Source organism: Mastigoproctus giganteus, chromosome 10 (assembly GCF_048544385.1).
Source record: "Mastigoproctus giganteus isolate SK-2022 chromosome 10, ASM4854438v1, whole genome shotgun sequence".
Lineage (NCBI taxonomy): Eukaryota > Metazoa > Arthropoda > Arachnida > Uropygi > Thelyphonidae > Mastigoproctus > Mastigoproctus giganteus.
In genome coordinates, this window is record NC_143584.1 from 117818034 (window position 1) to 117838825 (window position 20792).

Sequence of the window (20792 nt, forward strand, 5' to 3'; positions counted from 1 at the left end):
AAACCTTTAATGAGCAATTAAAGACAACATTTACATAAATACAATATTTACATAAAGGAAACAAATAATTACATACCAGCATACCAATTTCCATATACATATGTAAACCATACTACAGTGTATATTACACTATTTCTCTCTCTCATCAACTATTCTTAATTTACGAATTATAAACATCAGTTTGTATCAGTCATATTTTACTTAATTTGAATCCTCTGATTACTCAATCATTCTCTTACATTACCAATTTTTTTTTATTTCTTACATCAGTAATATTTACTTCAGCCCTTATTACTCTTTTGGAATATTTGTTTCTAGCCTTTAGCACATGAAATGATTTTACAACTGGTATCCTCTTACATCAGTAATATTCACTAATAATCCCTCATTCTACCTTAATTACTCTTTAGTTATCAGCTTAGTCATCCCCTTTACCACTCTTACATTATTTCATAATCATTTACATTCATAACAAGCTATCTCAACCTTAATACTAACTTGCCTATTTCAAATTTAACTTCATTAGAAAGAACTGTCGATCAGTTTCTTACAGGAGTTCAGATTGAGTCTGAGAGTTTGAGGTTCAATAAAAAACAAGGAACAGACTTACATTCCGAAATGGCCGCTGATCCCACATTCCTTGCGTTCGGGCTTCCTTCTGGCTGACAGGCTTACTTCAATTATGTGGCATTCTGGGTTTCTCCATGGCGAACAGGCTTACTTCACTTATGTGGCTCTCTGGGTTTCTCTCATTTCTTGGGCACTCTGCTTTCCTTAGTGGCGGACAGGACACACCATCTCAGGTAGGCTATATAGGCACATGTGTCACACTTGGCTCATTCTCTACGGGTGGGAGCTGGAACCCATGAGCAGTTCCTTCGTGAGCTACTCTTCAGACTTTTTCTACAAGTCCTACATTACCAAACTCGCCTACCTCTACTTCAACCTGCAACTCACGACCTTCTCTCCTTAGACCACACCACACAGAATTCAGATACAGAATGGACACTTCTCAATTTTTCTCCCCCTAAACTTTACTCTTTCCCTCAAGTTTGGAATGCCTCCCCCCAAAGACTCCAACCAATCCCCATTTTCTGTTTAATTTTCCATTCCTTTCTATTTGCCAAAACAACTCTCCCCAGCTGTCTCCCTATTGCACAAGCCAACCCTTCACTAGAAATTTAATTTTTTTCACATGGCAGTATGGGGCGCCTCCGTAGCCAGGTGGGAAGGAGCAGCAGTGCGTAGCACACGCTTCTTGATTAGACCGGGGTTCGAGCCCGACACTACCAAATATGGAGGATGCAGAAAGGTCAGGGAATGACCACCGCATATCCCGGAGCAATATGGCCTTAGTTGCTAATGCTCCTAAAAACCAAATAACAAACAAACAAACACGGCAGTATGACCCTTTCATGTTTGCCGGTAACCTCCAAAAACACTAATTTTCATGTTCACACTTTCTTTCTAAGATTTATCAGTCACCCTGATGCCGTTTTATTTTGATGGGAACACTGGACGTCCCCTCATTTCCTGTTTAGTTTCTAACAGTGGCTTAGATCAAAAGAGATGCTTCCTAAATCCCGTTTCGTGTCCTATTGTTCTTTCCCTCCGCAACCCTTTCACGCCTGTTCTCAAATGACACCCCTTCTCTAGTCATTGCACTGTCTCTGTTTGTTCTCCTGTATTATTTAAATTACTTGTTTATCTTTTAGCCACTATTTTAATTCCCAACCTAAAACTGTCCTTTACTAATTCCAATGTTCTTCAAACTTTAACCTTATTTACAGTAAAACTAAATATCTAATCTTTATACTTACTATCTTTAACTTAATACTCGGGCATCAATGCTAATTCTTACTTTCCATTGCCCCACCTGGATTTATTTAGCAAAACAACTATTTCTGTTTTAATTTGTAAGACCTACATCTTACAATGTAAAGATCAGTAGAGTTAATGATTGCTGCCAAGCAGAGCTTCTTCAGAGTGACTTAGATAGACTTCCAGTATGGTCAGAAAAGTGGCAGCTATATGCTTTAATTCAGCAAAATGCAAGGTCTTACACCTGGGAAACAGCAACCCCAAAATAACTTATACATTTGGTGGAGTTGAACTAATCTTTGTCAAGCCCCTGGCCTCCTAGCTGTGGCGGGCACATTATTGTATCTATAGTGTACAATAAAGATTCTCTCTCTCTCTCTCTCTCTCTCTCTCTCTCTCTCTCTCTCTCTCTCTCTCTCTCTCTCTCTCTCTCTCTCTCTCTCTCTCTCTCACGCCAGTAGTGGAGGAATTGGACATGAAGTTGTCTGAGAATTGTGGACAAGTTGCAGTGTTGCATTGTGTCCTATCGATGATTTATCGAACATTTGCTAGTAGAGATAAGGATGTTATAATCACATAAAGGTGATTTTTGTAACCTTTATGTCATTAAATTATAAACTTTTTTTTTTAAAATTAGTACCAAAAAAACCGGTACTTGAATACCGGAAAAAAATTACCGGGATCTCGGTATTGTAAGCCCTACTCCAGACCTATACACAATACTCGACATGCGGTTTAACCATGGCCTTGTACAAGGGCCATGTATTACCTCAAAGTTTCTGTATATCATTGACAAAATCCCATGAGTTGTGCTGCCAGCATGTCTATACTACTTAGAGAATTTCATATCTGACTGCACTGTTACCCCCATCTTTTTCATTTTCCATTACCCTGAGTGTATTATGACATATTTGATAAATTACTCTGGGATTACTATTAGCTATATGTTAGCTATGTGCATTTGTCAATGTTAAACTTCAACTGCCATTTCTTAGCCCACTGATCTAATTTTCCTAGACCTCGTTGCAGTAGCTCAACTTGATTACTGCCGTTAACCACCTTGCCAACTTTTGTATCATCTGCAGACTTAGACATTAAGCCTGATGATATACCTTCTTCAATATTATTAAAGATTATTGAAAATGACAGTGGGCCCAGCACTGAACTCTGGGAGACTCCACTATAATAACATTAGTTAACCACAAAAGTGCAGTGGCCATTGAAAATCACTGTCTTCTTCCTCTTAACCAACCCTTTATCATCCATAGCAGTAATGTGCCCTTAGTGCCAGTCTATACAGCAGTCTGTGCAATAGTATCAAATGCCTTCCTGAAATCCAAGTATATTTTATAAAAATTATTTTTTTCATCAAATTCTTGGTCACTTCATCATAGTAACCTGTGAGATTGGTTAGACTCTCCTTAACAAATCATTGCTCTGACTGTAGTATTATTGCATTCCTGTGCGGATGGTCCTGCATTACTTCTATAACCAATAACTCCATTATATTATTTTCCCTGGAAGACACTAAGCTAACAGGTCTTAATTCTCATATCGCCTTTTGATCCCTATTTATGAATTGGTGATACAGTCACACATCTCCAGTTCATAGGAACCTCTGTTGAATCTAAGCATTCTTTCATAATTATGGCTAAGGATGTGCTGCCTTCCTTAATATGATTGGATCGATCCCATCCACCCCATAGTACTGAACACCATGCATGTGTTGAATGCTTGTCAACAAGTATCACTTTGTTGACAAGCAGCAAGATGGTACTTGTTGACATTAGACTTGACTTTCCGTAGATTGTAATTTTCACGAAATACTTATGAGGAAGGTTTTTCCAGAAAATGGAAGTTGAATGAATAAATGAAGAAGGTTTTTCCAGAAAATGGAAGTTGAATAAATAAATGAAGAAGGTTTTTCCAGAAAATGGAAGTTGGTTCTGTGAGTTTAAAGTTGGACAGTAAAAGGATGTTGACTGGTTGTGGCACGTGTTCCGAATGATTTGGAAGAGAGGGCAGGCATTATAGAAGCCAATTCCGAAGAACAGTGACCATGGAAGTATCTATAGGAAAGGCATGCAGCAGAAACTGAACATCTGTGAGAGAGAGAGAGAGAGAGTGAAGAGACTCTGTTAGACATAAGTCATTAAATTAATCTAACTGCCCTCTTTTGAATGGAATCTAGAAGACTGAGATATTATAGGGCGCTGTCCAAGATGTGGAAACAATATTCCATGGTAGGGCAGATTTGGAATTTGTACAGTGTGTAGCTGTTTTCAAGAAAATCAATGCCGAAAGCGAAAGGGAAAACCCAGTTTTTTCAGAGGAAGAAATATTTGTAATGTGCTTATGCCAAGAGAGATTAGAAGTCAGGTAATCTCCAATATAGATATATAATCTTGCCTAGAAATCAGTATCATGCACAATATGGCCTGTATAGTACTTGTGCCAGAAACCCCCACAACAGTGTCATCGAAGATAAGCATAGGGGCAGAAGAATCCTTCTTGCAAGATATAAGATAAGACTGAGTTTTAGAAGAATCATAATTAATTAAGTTATCTTTACGCCACTGAAGAATTACCTGGAGATAAGCATTTAAGGAATTGGCAGTTGGTATTCAAGATGTTGGATCTGTTTGTGCAGGGCAAGGTTTCTGAAACTGTAAGCTGTAATGCAATGTGCTATTGTCAGCAAAACTATGGATAGGATTTCCGGTCAGAAGAAGAATGTCATTAATATAGAAGAGGGAAAGAGTGAGAGAAAGAACTGAGCCTTGAGGAACACCAGCATTAGACCAGAGGGCCATCTACCATCACCCGCAGTGAGCAGTCAGAGAGAAAACTGGATACCCGATTACAGAAAACACTTGGCAAACTGTGAGATGGAAGCTTATTTAGAAGACTTAAGCCAAAAATGATCAAAAGTTTTGGAAATGTCAAGAGCAGCTGCTTGAGTTTCACCAAACTTTTCCATTGAATTTGCCCATTCATGTTCTTTTAATGAATTAAAAGAACATGAAAACAATTTTTCCAATAGTATTTTCTGCTTGCCCACATTTTGCCACAACATTCTTATCTGAATGTTGTTTATTCTTTTTCCATATTAGGTGTTTTATGTAAATCTGTGAAATGAAAGCATCACTGTATATGGTAAAAAATTTGCCACTGGTGCATTATTGGCAAGCTAGCAAATAATTCCAACATGCTTTTACTCTGTGCATTCACATTAACTTGCATTTGTCATTTATGCTGTTTGTCTGTGTCTGTTACCATAAGGCCAACAACCTGCATTCTCTGTGTTCCTTTAAGGTAGGCACTTCTGTATATCATTTTGTCAGTACTAATAATGAAAGGTTAGATATTATTAGCTATTGTATCCTTACCATATATGGACATACTTGCTGGTCACCTGTTTTTAATTCTTGTCAGTGATGCAATTATGTATAGTACGTTTAAAGACTTGTGCACCTCTCTTTTTACTCTTAACATTTCCATACTAAATTCTACTTTCTTGTTCTATTATTTAAGGCTTTTCCTTTAATTACCCCCCAAGGGCTGACGTCTGGTGAGTATGGGCTTGGCACACCCTGATGATATCCAGCTCAGGGTCCTGAGCTGGATATCATCATTCTTCTCTTTCTTGTTGATTCCCTTCTACTTTTCTCTCTCTCTGGTAATTCAGAATTTTTTTTTGCCTGGTGCAGAATAAGCCTCAGGCTTCCTTGCACCATATGGCTATTAATAATAATAAGACGGTCTCCCGAGCCTTGCACCATATGGCTAATAATAATAATGAGACAGTCAACTGAGCAAGACAGTGGAGCAAGTGGCACTGGCTACCACAAGAGAAGGGCAAGACCATCCAGCCCCACTAACTGGAAGTGCTTCCTGTGCAACTGCACTAGTGACCACCTAGGAAGGAAGAAGATACCAACACATGAAGTGGAGCATCGAAAATGAATATGTACATCATGCGAGCCTAGTACGAAATAACCAGGCTAGAGACAAATATGACAATGTACAGGTCGCGACTACATACCAAGTGATTGGAACTATTCCCGGATATTCAGGTCACCGAACAGTGATTAGAAAGACCATCATCACAAAGAACCTAATAGCTCCTGCCGTCTTGGAAAAATCAAGCAGGATGTGAGTGGTCAACTACAAAGAACAAAGAATATGGTCAATATGGAACCAGAGGAGGAAGAGCAAGAAGAAATACAACCCAGAGTAGAAAGAGACAAAGTCATGATATCCAGAATAGAAGGCGAGTGGAAGAAGACCCTGACAGAATTCGAAGGAATGGACCCCACGTGATACCTAAGCAGAGGCCAAATAAAATCCTGTGGAGAGTAACAGACCACCTCAATCAGCAAATAATACCACATTACCTTGACAACAATGGTGCAACGCTGGAGGCAATCCACACAGCCGTATACTGTGCTGCCATAGTAGCCACTAGGATTAATGGAAAAGAAATGAGAGACCACCAGCAGAAGAACCAAAAACAGAAGGAACCGCCAGCTTGGAAAAGAAGACTTCAGCAGAAAATAGAAGAATTAAGAGTCAAAATAGGTCAGTTGACCCAGTAACAACAGGATAATAGAAGTAACAAATTGATTGGAAAGGTGAAGAGCATCCTCAAGAGAGACCAATGTCCACAGCAAACATTAGACCAGAAATCAGAGAATAGGAGAATACTTGGGCACACTGAAGCAGAACCTCCTTGCACTCAGAAAGAGACTACGCCAATACAAAGAGAGCTCGCAGAGAAAAATATACAACCGAATCTTCGATGAGGACCAAAGAACCTTCTACAGGAAACTGGGAGAATATGAGAAATCAGGAAATGGACCATCCAAGAAGAAGACTATCGAGGAGCTCTGGGGAAATATCTGCAGCAGTAAAGTAAGACATAACAGCCAAGCCCCCTGGATAGAAGTAGAACGGAAGAAAACCAAGAACATACAAGAGATGAGAGAGTGGGAGATTCGAGAAGTAATACAGTCGATTAAGATCACCCTCAACTGGCAAACCCCAGGAATTGATAACATCCACAACTACTGGTATAAGAAGCTCACTTGCACACACAAGCACCTAGCACAGTAGTTCACTCGAATGATAAGGCACCCGGAGACAATCCTGAAGTTTCTCACTGAAGGAGTTCCATATCTGAAGCCCAAAGATGAAGCTATAAGAAACCCGGTGAAATACAGGCCAATCACCTGCCTGCCAACGATGTACAAGACCCTGACCAACTGCACAACCAAGAAGATATCAGACCACTTGCAGAGTCAGAACATAATGGCCAAACAGTAGAAAGGATGCAAGTGGAGGAGGAAAGGATGCAAGGAGCAATTAACCATAGATGCCACAGTTATGAAGCAAGCCTACATCGATTACCTCAAGACCTTCGACTCCGTACCTCATAGCTGGCTAATAGAGACCCTGAAGATCTATAAGGTCAATCCAATAGTGACAAACTTCCTAGGAGCAACAATGGGGAAATGGAGTACCACCATTAAGGTCGAGAACATCACAACCAGACCAATCACCATCAGGAGATACTCTGAGCCCACTATGGTTCTATCTAGCACTCAACCTGCTGCCCACCATACTTAACGGCAGCAAGTATGGATATAACCTCAAAGAAGGAAGAAAGAACCTGTACACCCCTCATCCACCTGATGTACATGGATGACATCAACCTCTGCATGGCAACCGAGAAGCAACTCCAGCAACTACTCTGGATCACTGAAGAATTCAGCAAGGACATAAGGATGGAATTTGGTCTAGACAAATGCAAGACCCACGCACTGCACCAGGGAAAATTAGTCGGCCCAAAGAAGTATGTTAGTACTGGAGCTGCATAGGTGTTTTTGGCTTTAATTGTGTTCTCTCCGTTCAATTTTGAAAGCAAAATTGAATGGAGGGAACACAGTTAAAATTTTCAAATTTTGATGTCTTCCTCTCCCCCTCCCCCCCAATACTTCAAATAGAAGAATAACAATGATGACCAAGAGCCACCAACACCACCTGAAGTCAGCAGTGGAGAAACTAACAATAGCTTGGAAAGAGGGATGGAGGGGCCTGATAGACCTGATAGTGAAGCAGAAAACAGCGATAGTTAAACTGAAGGATTACTTCGAGGACAACACAGCACCACTCCACCAAGCCATAAGGAAGATAGATAAGTGGTATACCCCACTCAACCTAAGCAAGGAGCCCCCCTCCTGCCCAGACGGCACAAGAAACAAAACTAGAAAGATGGGCAAAGAAGACACTACAGTGACCTCCATCAAGATCACATCAATAATATTGCTTTTAATTCATGGCTCACAAGTGGGACACTCTTCCCCAAGACTGAAGGATTCATGGTGGCCATCCAAGACCAGGTAATCAACACCAGAAGCTACACCACAAAGGAGCCCGGAATGTCAGATGACACATGTCGATGATGCCAACTGGCCTCAGAAATGATCCAACATATCGTAGGGAGATGCAAGGTGATCACCCAGACTCAGTATAGTCATAGACACGACCAGGTAGCCAGGATAATACATCAGAAGCTAGCAAGGAAATACCAGTTGACCAAAGAAAGTGTACCGTACTAAAAGTATGAACCCCAGGGAGTACTAGAGACCCCAACCCTCAAGCTTTACTGAGACCACACCATAATAATGGATAATACCATCCCGCACAACAGACTGGACATAACCTTTGTGGACAAGATGGAAAAGGCTACCTACCTGATTGACACAGTGGTGCCCAACCCTAGCAATATCCAGAAAACCCATGAGGAAAAAATTAGGAAGTACACAAACCTGAGACATGAGGTCAAGTCCGACATCCGTGATGTGTCAACACGGTCTGATGCCAAGCTACTACATAGGTGCTTGGCAATAGGTCTCCAGGAACCTATAGTTGATGATAGGACTAGATTCAATGATGATATTTTTCGAGGAACTCTAACTGTCGCAATCCTGAACACCTGTAGGACAGTTAGAGTTCCTCGAAAAATATCATCATTGAATCTAGTCCTATCATCAAACTATAAGATTGGAGATATTACAACCACCCTGTGTACTTGGTAGAAGTACACATCACGGAGTGGAATCCCCCAATCAAGGAGAAATAACATAACAGCAACAATAATAATAATTACTTTAATCATCTTCCAGCTGCTTTCTGCAAGGAACATTTTGGGTTTGATTGAATTCAGCCTCTGTTTTTGGTTACTTTTGGAGTTCTACTGGTTTGATCTCTGATCTTTTATTATTTAATATATACAGTGAATTGTTTGGTTAAATGCATCCTGCAACAGATTCCTTAAAGGCAGATATGATAGTCATCTTAAGATTAGAAATAAATATATACAGTAGAAAACAGGTGGAACAATTGATCAAGGAATTTTGGAAATACACTGTAATTTGTTGATAAATGTAGTTTATTTTTTGTACAGGTGCTCTCCTTGCATGAAACGTTTCTGTATCACATAATATTATATCTTTATATTAGGTAGATGGACGCCATTTGTACACGGCTTCAATAGATAACAGTATAAAAATATGGCTGTTAGAAGATAAGGCGATTCAGCTTGTTTATTGCTATAATGACAAAAGAGATCTTCTTCCGGAGAACTCTGAAGAAAAGATGTTTCTTGATCATTATAATGACAAAATCTGCTTGGCCACTGAATCTAGTGCAATCATCAAACTATTGGATTGGAGAAAGGGTAAGTTTTAATTAATTTATTGTCACTTCTCGTTTCATTGATGGTAGTACAGGCAGGCCTCGCTTAACGCGAGTTCGATTAACACGGTTTTCAGTTACCGCGATTGGAAAAAATGATACCACTTTTTACTTTACGCGATGCAAATTTCCAGTTAACGCGATCTTTTATTTCTGATAGTTGAAAAAGATTCGAATCGCGCACTAAATGTCTGACTGCCAATAAACAAGCGTTTGTCCGCTTCCCGCCTCAGTGTGTTCCATCAACTAAGTAGACGTGTTACTTGTTTGTCTCCGCCTAATAAAGTCACGTGCAGACGTATTTAAAAATTCTAATTTTCTACCCCTGTTAATTATGGATAAAAGAAAGAGTGAAAAACAACGTGATTGTAATAAAAAAAAAACGAAAAGTTATTACTTTAGCTGATAAACTTGAAGTTATTAAAAAACATGAACGTGGTGCAAACCATGCGAAAATCGTAAGAGATCTAGGATACAGTGAATCTACCGTACGAACTATCTTGAGCCGTAAGAACGAATATAAAGAGAAAGGTAAAGTTTCATCATCTTCTTTTGTCTTACAAAATACCAGAAACAGAACTCTAATAATGATTGAAATGGAAAGTCTTTTATCAATTTGGATAGAAGATTGCAATCAAAAAAGAATTCTATTATCTAAGGACAATATTCAGAGCAAAGCTATTAACCTTTTTACTAAGCTCAAAGAAACAAAATATCAAGGGGAGGCTGAAATGTTTGTCGCTAGTTCAGGGTGGTTTGGACGTTTCAAAAATCGAGCACGACTGCATAATGTTAAAGTAACAGGGGAAGCTGCTAGTGCTGATGAAGATGCTGCAGCCAAATTTCCTGCAGAATTGCAAAAAATCATTCAGGATGCTGAATACGACGATCGGCAAATATTTAATGTAGACGAAACGGGCGTATTTTGGAAACGGATGCCAACTAAAACTTATTTGGCTGCAAATGAAGCATCACAACCTGGGTATAAAGTCTCAAAAGATCGACTAACACTTTTATTAGGAGGTAACGCTGAAGGTGATTTTAAATTGAAGCCCATGCTTGTGTACCGTGCACAAAATCCTAGGGGTTTAAAAGGATACAGCCATCGCACTCTTCCAGTCATTTTTCGTTCAAATAAAAAAGCATGGATGACCAAAGCCCTATTTGAAGACTGGTTTACGTCTTATTTCTGTCCAACAGTTGAAGCCTATTGCAAGAAAAATAATCTTACTTTTAAAGCTCTGTTGCTTTTAGATAATGCACCTGGACATCCTTCTGCACTTGGTGACTTAAATGAAAATGTGAAAGTTGTTTTTTTACCGGCGAATACGACTTCGTTATTGCAACCCATGGACCAGGGGACAATTGCAACTTTCAAGGCTTACTATCTCCGCAGAACCTTTGCACAGGCACTTGAAGCTATAACAGGAGATAATGCAATTTCTGTACCAGAATTTTGGAAAAAATATAACATACGATTGGCCATTGAAAACATTCATGCAGCATGGGAAGAAGTGACAGCCAGCAATATGAGAGCAGTTTGGAAGCATCTTTTACCCCGCGCAAACGATTTTACTTGCTTCAAAGATGCAGTTCAAAAAGTTATTGAAGACATAACTAATATTGGTAATGACCTTGGTTTCAAAGGCTTGGATGCGGCTAACGTTCGAGAATCACTGAATTCGCATTTAGAACAGCTAAGCGACAATGATCTCCTTCAAATAAAGCAACAGCGTGCGCACGAAGAAGCTGAAGAAAAAGAGTGTGAGCCAGATGAAAATGTTACCTCAAAGGAGATAACGGTAAAAGAACTAGGCGAAATCTTTCGTATCGCAGAGAACCTTAAACAAAAGGTAATGGATGTTGATCCTAACATCGAAAGAAGCATGTTATTTCGCCAGGGCCTAGAGAAGCTTGTTGTCGGCTATCGAAAATTGTATGATGAAAAAACGAAAGCCAAAACTGTTCAAACGACTGTGTTCAAATATTTCTGTAGCAAATAGTTAGTTTCTCCATTATATATTTTAAGCAATAAACATTTAATTCTATAATTTTTATTATCTTTTACATGGCATGCAGTTAAAAAGTTATTTAAAAGGTATTTTTAAAATTCTTTATTCACATTCCAGAAGGTCAAGGACCAATTATAATTTTTCCTATTGGTTATGATATTCGATTAACGCGTTTCCGTTTTGCGCGATGCGCTCGCGGGACGAATTAATCGCGTTAATCGAGGCCCGCCTGTAAATTGCATGATCACAGGCCTTTTCAAATTTTGATGTATTCTTCCCCCCCCCCCCTAATACTTCAAATAGAAGAATAACAGTTGATAAGCATTTTCTTTATCCTATTTTCTTATACTGCATAATATTAAAATGTATATTATTAAGTGCATATTTTTGTGATCTACGGTGACTGTTAATTTTTGATAGTCAACCATCACTGAAGGAGTCGCAGATATGCGACTGATGTCATATGCGACTCCTTCATTATTAATACTAATTACTTAATTCTAACTTTATTAATAGAATTAAGTAATTAGTATTAATAAAGTTATTATTCGAGGAAACAAAGTCTACGTTGTATCAGCCAAATTTTAAAAAAAAGTCCATTTTGTATATATGTAAGCTAGTAAGTTTTTATCTGAGTATAAAACCTAGCATTATCATTAGTAGAGGCATATGATGCAAGAAAGCAAGCTTATTCAGCATCAGCCAAAAAAAAAAAGACACAACCACTACTCCCATTTCACCCCTCCGTTCGTTCGAAATACCTGTCCAGCTGAGCCTTAAATTTGTTTAGGCTATCAACTTCAACAACAAGTGATGGAAGTCTATTCCACAAACCAACTGCCTGCTGGCTAAAGGCAAATTTCCGCCCATCTATCCGACATCCGTCTTTCCTCAATTTGAATTTATGCCCTCTCAGCCGATTATTCTGAGCAAGAGGAAGAATCCCATCGGCATTGAGCATGCTCAAGCCGTTCAAAGGCTTATACACCTCTATCAGATCACCTCGCCGGTGCCTAGTCTCCAGACTCTGTAATTTGCAAAACTTAAGCCTTTCTTCGTAAGAGCAACCCTTTGTTCCATTCACTAATCTTGTTGCCCTTCTCTGTACTCGTTCCAGCAGCTCTACATCCTTCTTGAAATGAGGCCTCCAGACCTGTATACAGTACTCAAGGTGTGGCCTGACCAATGCCTTATACAAGGGAATAATCACATCCCTATCCCTGCTAGAAAAATTCCTGTATATCATTGACAAGACACCATGAGCTACTCTTGCAGCTCGTCTGCACTGCTCAGAGAACTTCATATCTGCCTGCACAATTATCCCCAGGTCCTTTTCATTCTCTACCACTGTCAGCGTAGTACCACAGAGTTGATACGTTGATCTGGGGTTACTGTTTCCCATATGCAGTACTTTACATTTGTCAATGTTAAACTTCATTTGCCACCTCTCAGCCCATCTGCTCAACCTTTCCAGATCCTGTTGCAGCAGCATAGCATCAGTAGTGTCCTTAACAACCCTGCCAACCTTTGTATCGTCTGCAAACTTGGACATTAAGCTTGATATACTATCATCAATATCATTTATAAATACAGAAAACAACAATGGACCCAACACTGAATGCTGAGGAACTCCACTAATAACATTAGTCCACGTTGAGCAGTGTCCATTGATTACCACTCTCTGTCTTCTGCCACTCAACCATCCCCTTATCCATAGCAGCAATTTGCCTCCAATGCCACACTGCTCCAATTTGTGCAGCAGTCTTCCATGCGCAACAGTATCAAAAGCCTTTCTAAGATCCAAATATATAATATCAAAGTTATTCCCTGCATCCAGTTCTTTTGTGACTACATCATAGTATCCAATCAGATTGGTCAGACAAGACCTGCCCTTAACAAAACCATGCAGTGTCTGAGCTATAACTGAATTCTTGTCTAGTATCTTATGTAGGGCAGCTCCCAAATGCTAGTTAAATTCTGCAAAAAGGCCAGAAGTGTGTGCAGCGCTGCATATGTGTTATGTTGTTTCTGGCCACTTTTCTACCAGGAAAAGTTCATCCTGATTGCTGTCTATGCCACGAGGAGGCGAGCCCATAACTGAGCACGAAATGCAGAAAACCTCGAGTGTAATGTAGTGAATGTCCAAACCATTCAAAAAATGAGCAAACAAAATAAAAGGAATTAAAAAAATAAATAAATAATATAATCCCACACCAATGCAAGGCTGGTGCCAGCAAGGGCAAACACAATAGAGGAAAGAATAAAAGAAACAGGAAGGAAGAATAAAAATTAAAAAAGTAAACACTTGATAGACAGATAAAATGAAAAGACATGAAAAAAGACAGAAGACAGGAAAACTGTGATTGTTCAGCATTGTACAAGTACGATTGGTCCCGGTGCCAAGCAATAGGGACAAGCAATTTTCTCTGTGATATATAGAGTGCTCTTTCCAAGTGATAAAGTTTCCGTTCTTTTCTAGTAACTTTTTCTCTTTTGTTCACTTCTTTACTTCAAGTATTAAAGTAAGAACTCGGAAAAGAAATCTACCTTTCTTTATTTAGTGTATATATATTTTAAGATTAAATGCACAAGGTATAATATGATATGGGTTTAAATTAACTATATAATATTGGTGTAGATACACCATAGTTTACCCATAAATTAAACTACATATGTAGTTTAATTTATTGGTAATATAATTTAATGTATGTTAGGCCAACTGCTTTGAAACGGTGCCATCTGGGTCGTGGTATCCACTGAGAATAAATAACATTAGTCTTCTCTACTACAGCAGTATTACTTATTCGAAGTAGTGCAATACCTCGTATCTCGTTGTGAAGGTAGCCACAATATGAGATATAATAAAAAAAGATGCCTTTCACACTATGCACGTAGTTTAATTTGTGGGTAAACTACATGCATAGTGTAACAGAATCGTTTAGATTTTATCTCATTTGTGCATTTAGCCATGTGCATTTTATCTCATATGTGCATTCAGTCTTCAACATATTATCATTATCTTCACCATTTGGCATTTGTCATATTGTGGGCGCCTCTGTAGCCAGGTGGGAAGGAGCAGCAGTGCGTACCACACGCTTCTTGATTAGACCGGGGTTCGAGCCCGTCACCACCAAATATGGAGGATGCGGAAAGGTCAGGGAATGACCACCGCCTATTCTGGAGCAATATGGCCTTAGTTGCTAATGCTCCTAAAAAACCAAACAACAACAACAAAATCTCATATTGTGGAATTAACTTTGCAACCGTGATGGCATGTCTGCATTATCAGGGTACCTGCCTGCACACTGATGAGTGAGCCAAACAAGCTTCAAAACGTGTCTGTTTGGTGGTGCCCACTGAGAATAAATAACAGTAGTCTCCTCTACTAGAGAAGCATCATTTATTTGAAGTAGTGCAATACTGGTATCTCGTTGTGAAGGTAGCCACAATGAGATAAAATCTAAACGATGCTGTTACACTACGTATGTAGTTAAACTTATGGGTAAACTATAGTGTATTTACACCAATATTATATAGTTAATTTCTACCCATAACATATTATGCCTTCGGCATTTAGTCTTCAACATTGTGTGTGTGTGTGTGTGTGTGTGTGTGTGTGTGTGTGTGTGTGTGTGTGTGTGTGTGTGTGTGTGTGTGTGTGTGTGTGTGTGTGTGTGTGTGTGTTTATAATTAACAACAAATTAACTTCTTCAATTCGTTTGGTCACTGCTCCTGCCTCCATGTGGTGGGGCCAGTAACCGGGAGAAGAAAATCACTCTCCCAGGGCTAAAAGGAACAATGATGGACTTAAATAATTTTGCCCCTTTAGAGCCATCAACCTCAAGGACAGACATATCTGCCAACCAACCTAAAAGGCTTCGAAAAGAAGCAATGTCCTAACCTACCAAACTTCCTGACTTCTTGATAATACACTCTCTGTCCACTCAGCCTGTGGGCAAGTTATCACCATTTATGATCCAAAAATATTTGGAATCTATTGCTGGATCATCAAAAATGGTGAAGCGACTAATCCTGAGGCCTCCTGGTTGAAACAGCCACCTCCAAACATTCTCAATGGCTGTTAAAGACAGAGACATTTGGTGGGCTGCCAGTATCTGTTACTCCCCACAATACCTTAAATTCATCGAGAGGCATGATCACAGAGTGGGACCTACTTGCAGTGTCTGAGGAGGAATTCGTACAGGAACTTAGTAATCAGAAGATAATAGGTGCAAAACGAAAATGATTAAAAAAGATGGAAATCTCATTCCAACTCGATCCATCATTTTAACTGTCAGCACTCCTGATTTGCCAGCCACAGTAAAATCTGGCTATTTAAACTGTCAAATTGGGCCCCACATCCCAAATCTTCATTGTTTTAAATGCCAGAAATACGGCACTCTCAGCTGGCATACAGAGGTGATGCCATGTGTCCTATATGTGGATCCAAGGGTCATACACAAGCAAATTGCTCATCCTCAACTCCTGTTTGTCCCAACTGCAAAGAAAGCCACCCTGTATTTTTAAATCATGCAATATGTGGAAAACTAGAAAGAAAATTCAGAGATACAAAATAGACCATAAAGTCACATATCCTGAAGCATGCAGACAAATTATGTTGACAGTGCCTAGTCTATCCTACACGTCTCGCACCCCAAGCTATCTTTCAACTGCAGTTCACACAGATGTGACAATACCACTGAACACCTCTCTGGCAACCTGAGTTAAAGCAACCTTATCAGCCTCCGTAAAAAAATACTCCTAAAACTAAGATCGGTGAAGCAACTAACACTGCAATTAGTATCCCAACTAATACTCAAACCGTCTCACATAACAGTGAAAAATTAGAAAAAATTAAAGACAGCAAGAAAACTGAATCGCCAACCAGTAGTATGGAAGTAGATGTATACCCAGATTATGAGGAACCCATACTAGAGCTTCATGCAAATGACCCTATGGAAACTGGACACACCATATTCCCAAAAAAAAAACAGAAAAAATGTCCTGCAAACAAAAAGCAGTCAGATGAATCATCCTCAGCCAAACCTAACCTAAATAATTCATAACATCTTCCAGTGGAACTGCAGAGGACTAAGCAGTCATTCTGATGACTTAATAGATTTACTAGCTCACTTTAATCCTATAGGGAAATGCCTACAGGAAACATTTTTGTCACTGCAAGTTTCGCCAAAATTTTCAAATTATACGATGTACAGACGAGATAGGAATTCAGAGCATCCTTCGTGTGGAGTAGCCATTCTTGTTAATTCTTATGTGCAATCCAATTAACAACCAAAGGCTTAAAGCAAAAGCAAGGCAAATTAGAAGGAAAGCGAAATGCGATTCATGGATTGCTTTTGCATCAACTGTCACAAAAGATACCAACACACAGATCATCTGGAGAAGGATACAAACAGTAAATGTCAAATTTGTTCAGCTTCCCTCTTTGATACTTCACTGGAAAGGGAACGATGTGTCTACTCCTGAAAAAGTTGCTAATGTGCTAGCAGAATCTTTTGCCACAATTTCTGTTTCTGCCTCCTATGCATCCTTCTTCCAGAGCATTAAAGATGGTGCAGAATGGTATGACTTCTTCATGCATTGCTCCTTCCCATACAACCAACCCTTTACATTAATAGAACTGAAAGAATCGTTAAAGAGATCTCACAACAGTGCTGCAGGCCCAGATGGTATTCATTACATTATGCTGAAGCATTTAAGTGAAGAGGGCTTGTGTACCCTGTCGATTTTCTATAATTGAATCTTCTCTGAAAATACCTATCCTTCTTCCTGGTGCCATTCGTTCATTATTGCCATAAATTCAAAATTATAGGCCAATATCTCTCATGAGCTGCATAGGAAAAATTTTCAAAAAGATGGTTCATACAAGACTCACTTCATCCTGGAGTCACAATCTCTTTCCAGACCATCAGTTTGGCTTTTAGAAGAACAGATCAATGCTAGACATACTTATCAAAGCTGAATCTCATATTCGGAATGCCTTTGTCACGAAACAACATCTAGTTGTGGTCAGCTTAGATCTTAAAAAGGCATTTGACACTACTTGGCTTCATGGTATTATAATGGATCTTTACCATTTAGGTCTAAGTGGGCAGTTGCCTGAAATAATTCAGAATTTCTTGCTGCTTCATTCTTTTCAGGTACTGAAAATATGATGTGAGATGTAAAAAAATATTTTCTACATCTCACATTCAGGAGGAAGGCATACCACAAGATTCGATACTTAGTCCAACACTATTTGCAATTCGAATTAGCAATATGACACAGGATATCCCAAAAACCGTTGAAACTTGCATGTATGTGAACAACCTTACCATTTCTTGTCAGTCTAAAAGTATGAACCATTGAACGGCAACTCAAACTAGCCATAACCAAAATAGAATCTTGGACTTCACAGAATGGTTATTGACCGTCAGAAAATAAATGCACTGCCATTCACTTCTGCAAGCTACAAGATCTCCATCCTAATCTTGTTAGGCGCATTATGGCCATGTTGCTCTTAAGCCGTAAAGCCCACACTCGAACAAACAAACCTAATCTTGTATTAAAAATAAACAAAACAACACAAATCCCACTTAGCATTAGTAGAGGCATACAATGCAAGAAAGCAAACTTATGCAGCATCAGCCAAAAAAAAAAAAAACACTCCCATTTCATCCCTCCATTCGTTCCAAATGCCTGTCCAGCTCAGCCTTAAATTTATTTGGGCTATTAGCTTCCACAACAAAAGATGGAAGCCTGTTCCACCAATCAACTACCTGCTGGCTAAAGGCAAATCCGCACATCTATTCTACAACCGTCTTTCCTCAATTTCAAACTGTGCTCCCTCAGGTTCTTAGTCTGAGCAAGACGAAGAATCCCATCAGCATTCAGCTTGCTCAACCCATTCAAGACCTTATACACCTCAATCAGATCACATCGCAGGTGCCTACTCTCCAGGTGCTGCAATTTGCAGAACTTAAGCCTTTCTTGGCAAGAGCACCCCTTTGTTCCCCTCACCAATCTTGTTTCCCATCTTTGTACTCTTTCTAGCTACTCTACATCCTTCCTAAAATGAGGCCTCCAGACCTGTACACAGTACTCTAGGTGTGGCCTGATCATTGCCTTGTATCACCTCCCTGCCCCTGCTAACAAAATTCTTATATATCATTGACAAGACTCCATGACCTGCCCTGGCAGCCCGTCTGCACTGCTCAGCGAACTTCAAATTTGGCTGCAAAATTACCCCCAGTTCTTTTTCACTTTCCACTTCCCTGAGTGTAGTACCACCCAGTTGTACATTTCCCTTCAGTTATTGCTACCCATATGCAGTACTTTTCATTTCTCAATGTTAAACTCCAGTTGCCACTTCTCAACCCATTTTCCCAAGTTATCTAGATCCACTTGGAGTAGCATACTGTCATTACTGTTATTAACAACCCTGCCAACCTTTGTATCATCTGCAAACTTGGACATTAACCTGATATACCTTCATCAATATCATTGATAAATATGCAAAACAACAATGGGCCCAACACTGAACCCTGGGGAACTCCATTATTAACATTTGTCCACGAAGAGCAGTGTCCATTGATTACCACTCTCTGTTGTCTCCCACTCAACCATCCCTTTATCCATCGTAGCAGCTTACCCTTAATGCCATACTTCTCCATTTTGTACAGCAGTCTTCCATGTGCAACAGTATCAAAAGCTTTCGTGAAATCCAAGTATATGATATCAAAATTATTTTTGACATTCAGTTTCTTTGTGACCACATCATAGTAACCAATCAAATTGGTCAGACAAGACATCCCTTTGACAAACCCATGCTGTGTCTGAACTATTACTGCAGTCTTGTCTAGATGATTCTGCAATGCTTCTTTAACCAGTGATTCCATTATTTTCCCCAGAACACAAGTTAAACTAACAGGTTGTAGTTACTTGTGTCACCTTTTGAACCTGTTTTGTGAATTGGTGATACATTTGCACACCTCCAGGCCATGGGGACCTTCCCTGAGTCCAAGGAAGCTTTCATAATTATGGCTAAGGGTTTGCTTACTTCCTTTGCGGCCTCCTTTAATATAACTGGATAGATCCTGTCCACCCCAGGTGCCTTATGTTTAACTTTAACAATCTCTCCTCCACTTTACTCTTAGTTATCACAAAATTACTTAGCTCCCTGTTAGCATTTGCTAAACTTCTGGCACTCCCCTCATTGAATAACTCCTCATGTGAATGTAGATGCAAAATACTCATTCAGTTTATCAGCTACCTGAGCATGATCATCAATAGTCAACCTATCTATGTTAAGTGGTCCAATCATCCCTTTCCTTCTAGAGTTTACTTAAGTAAAGAACTCCTTGCTGTTTTTCTTTGCATCCTTTGCCAAAGATTTCTCATAATCTGCCTTTGCCTGCCTAACCTCCTTTGTGACTTGATTACAGACTATTTATACCTGCCATAGGCTTCTGTGTCGCCCATATTATATGCATCCCATGCATTCTTCTTCTCTGCCACTAGCCTCATTAATTAATCTGACATCCATTTAGGCCTAAACCTTGAGCAATATTGCTTAGTTGGAATGAAAAGCCTAGTAGCCTCCAAAATTAAGTCCCCGAAGGCTTCCCTTTAGAATTCACTGTTGATAACATCATCAGTTGATCTCACTGTACAGAATTTAAAAATTGTCTGAGACCTCTGTAGTCACGTTTACGAAAGCAAAAGCCCTTCCCTTTAGCTTTGATGGTAGTTAATCTTTAAATAATTCCCACATCAATACATTGTGTTCACTGTCGCCCAGGGGTTTCTTTATCTGCAGATTCTTAATGCATGAAGAATCACTGCTGATAATCAGATCGAGTATTACTCCCTCTGGTTGCCTCTCGAACATGTTGCTGTAGAAAACAGTCATCCAATAAATCCACAAAAGCCTTGCTAGTGTGCGAGTGACCAATCCACAAGTTCCTGTCAATATCTGGAAAGTTAAAATCTCCCTCTATGAGACATTCTGATTTACTGGCCTACTCTATTTCTCTGCACAATTACTCATTATACTCATCAAATTCATTAAGTCTATAACACACACCTACTCATTTTTCCTTTCCCAGTGCTTATTTCACACCAAACAGACTGAATACTGCATTGTCCACCAGCACTTCCTTAGATTTTGTGTTTCTTAACTAACAGCATAACTCCTCTCTT

General features: G+C 39.4%; 1 protein-coding gene across 1 annotated transcript in view; it reads left to right on the top strand.

Annotated features, from left to right (window-relative positions):
* Positions 1-20792, top strand: part of LOC150079247 (uncharacterized) — a 163526-nt gene that overhangs the window by 110918 nt on the left and 31816 nt on the right. Inside the window, exon 9 of the mRNA XM_090383000.1 lies at positions 9346-9562. Coding sequence (XP_090239126.1) covers positions 9346-9562 — 217 coding nt within the window. The remainder of the gene's footprint in view (positions 1-9345; positions 9563-20792) is intronic.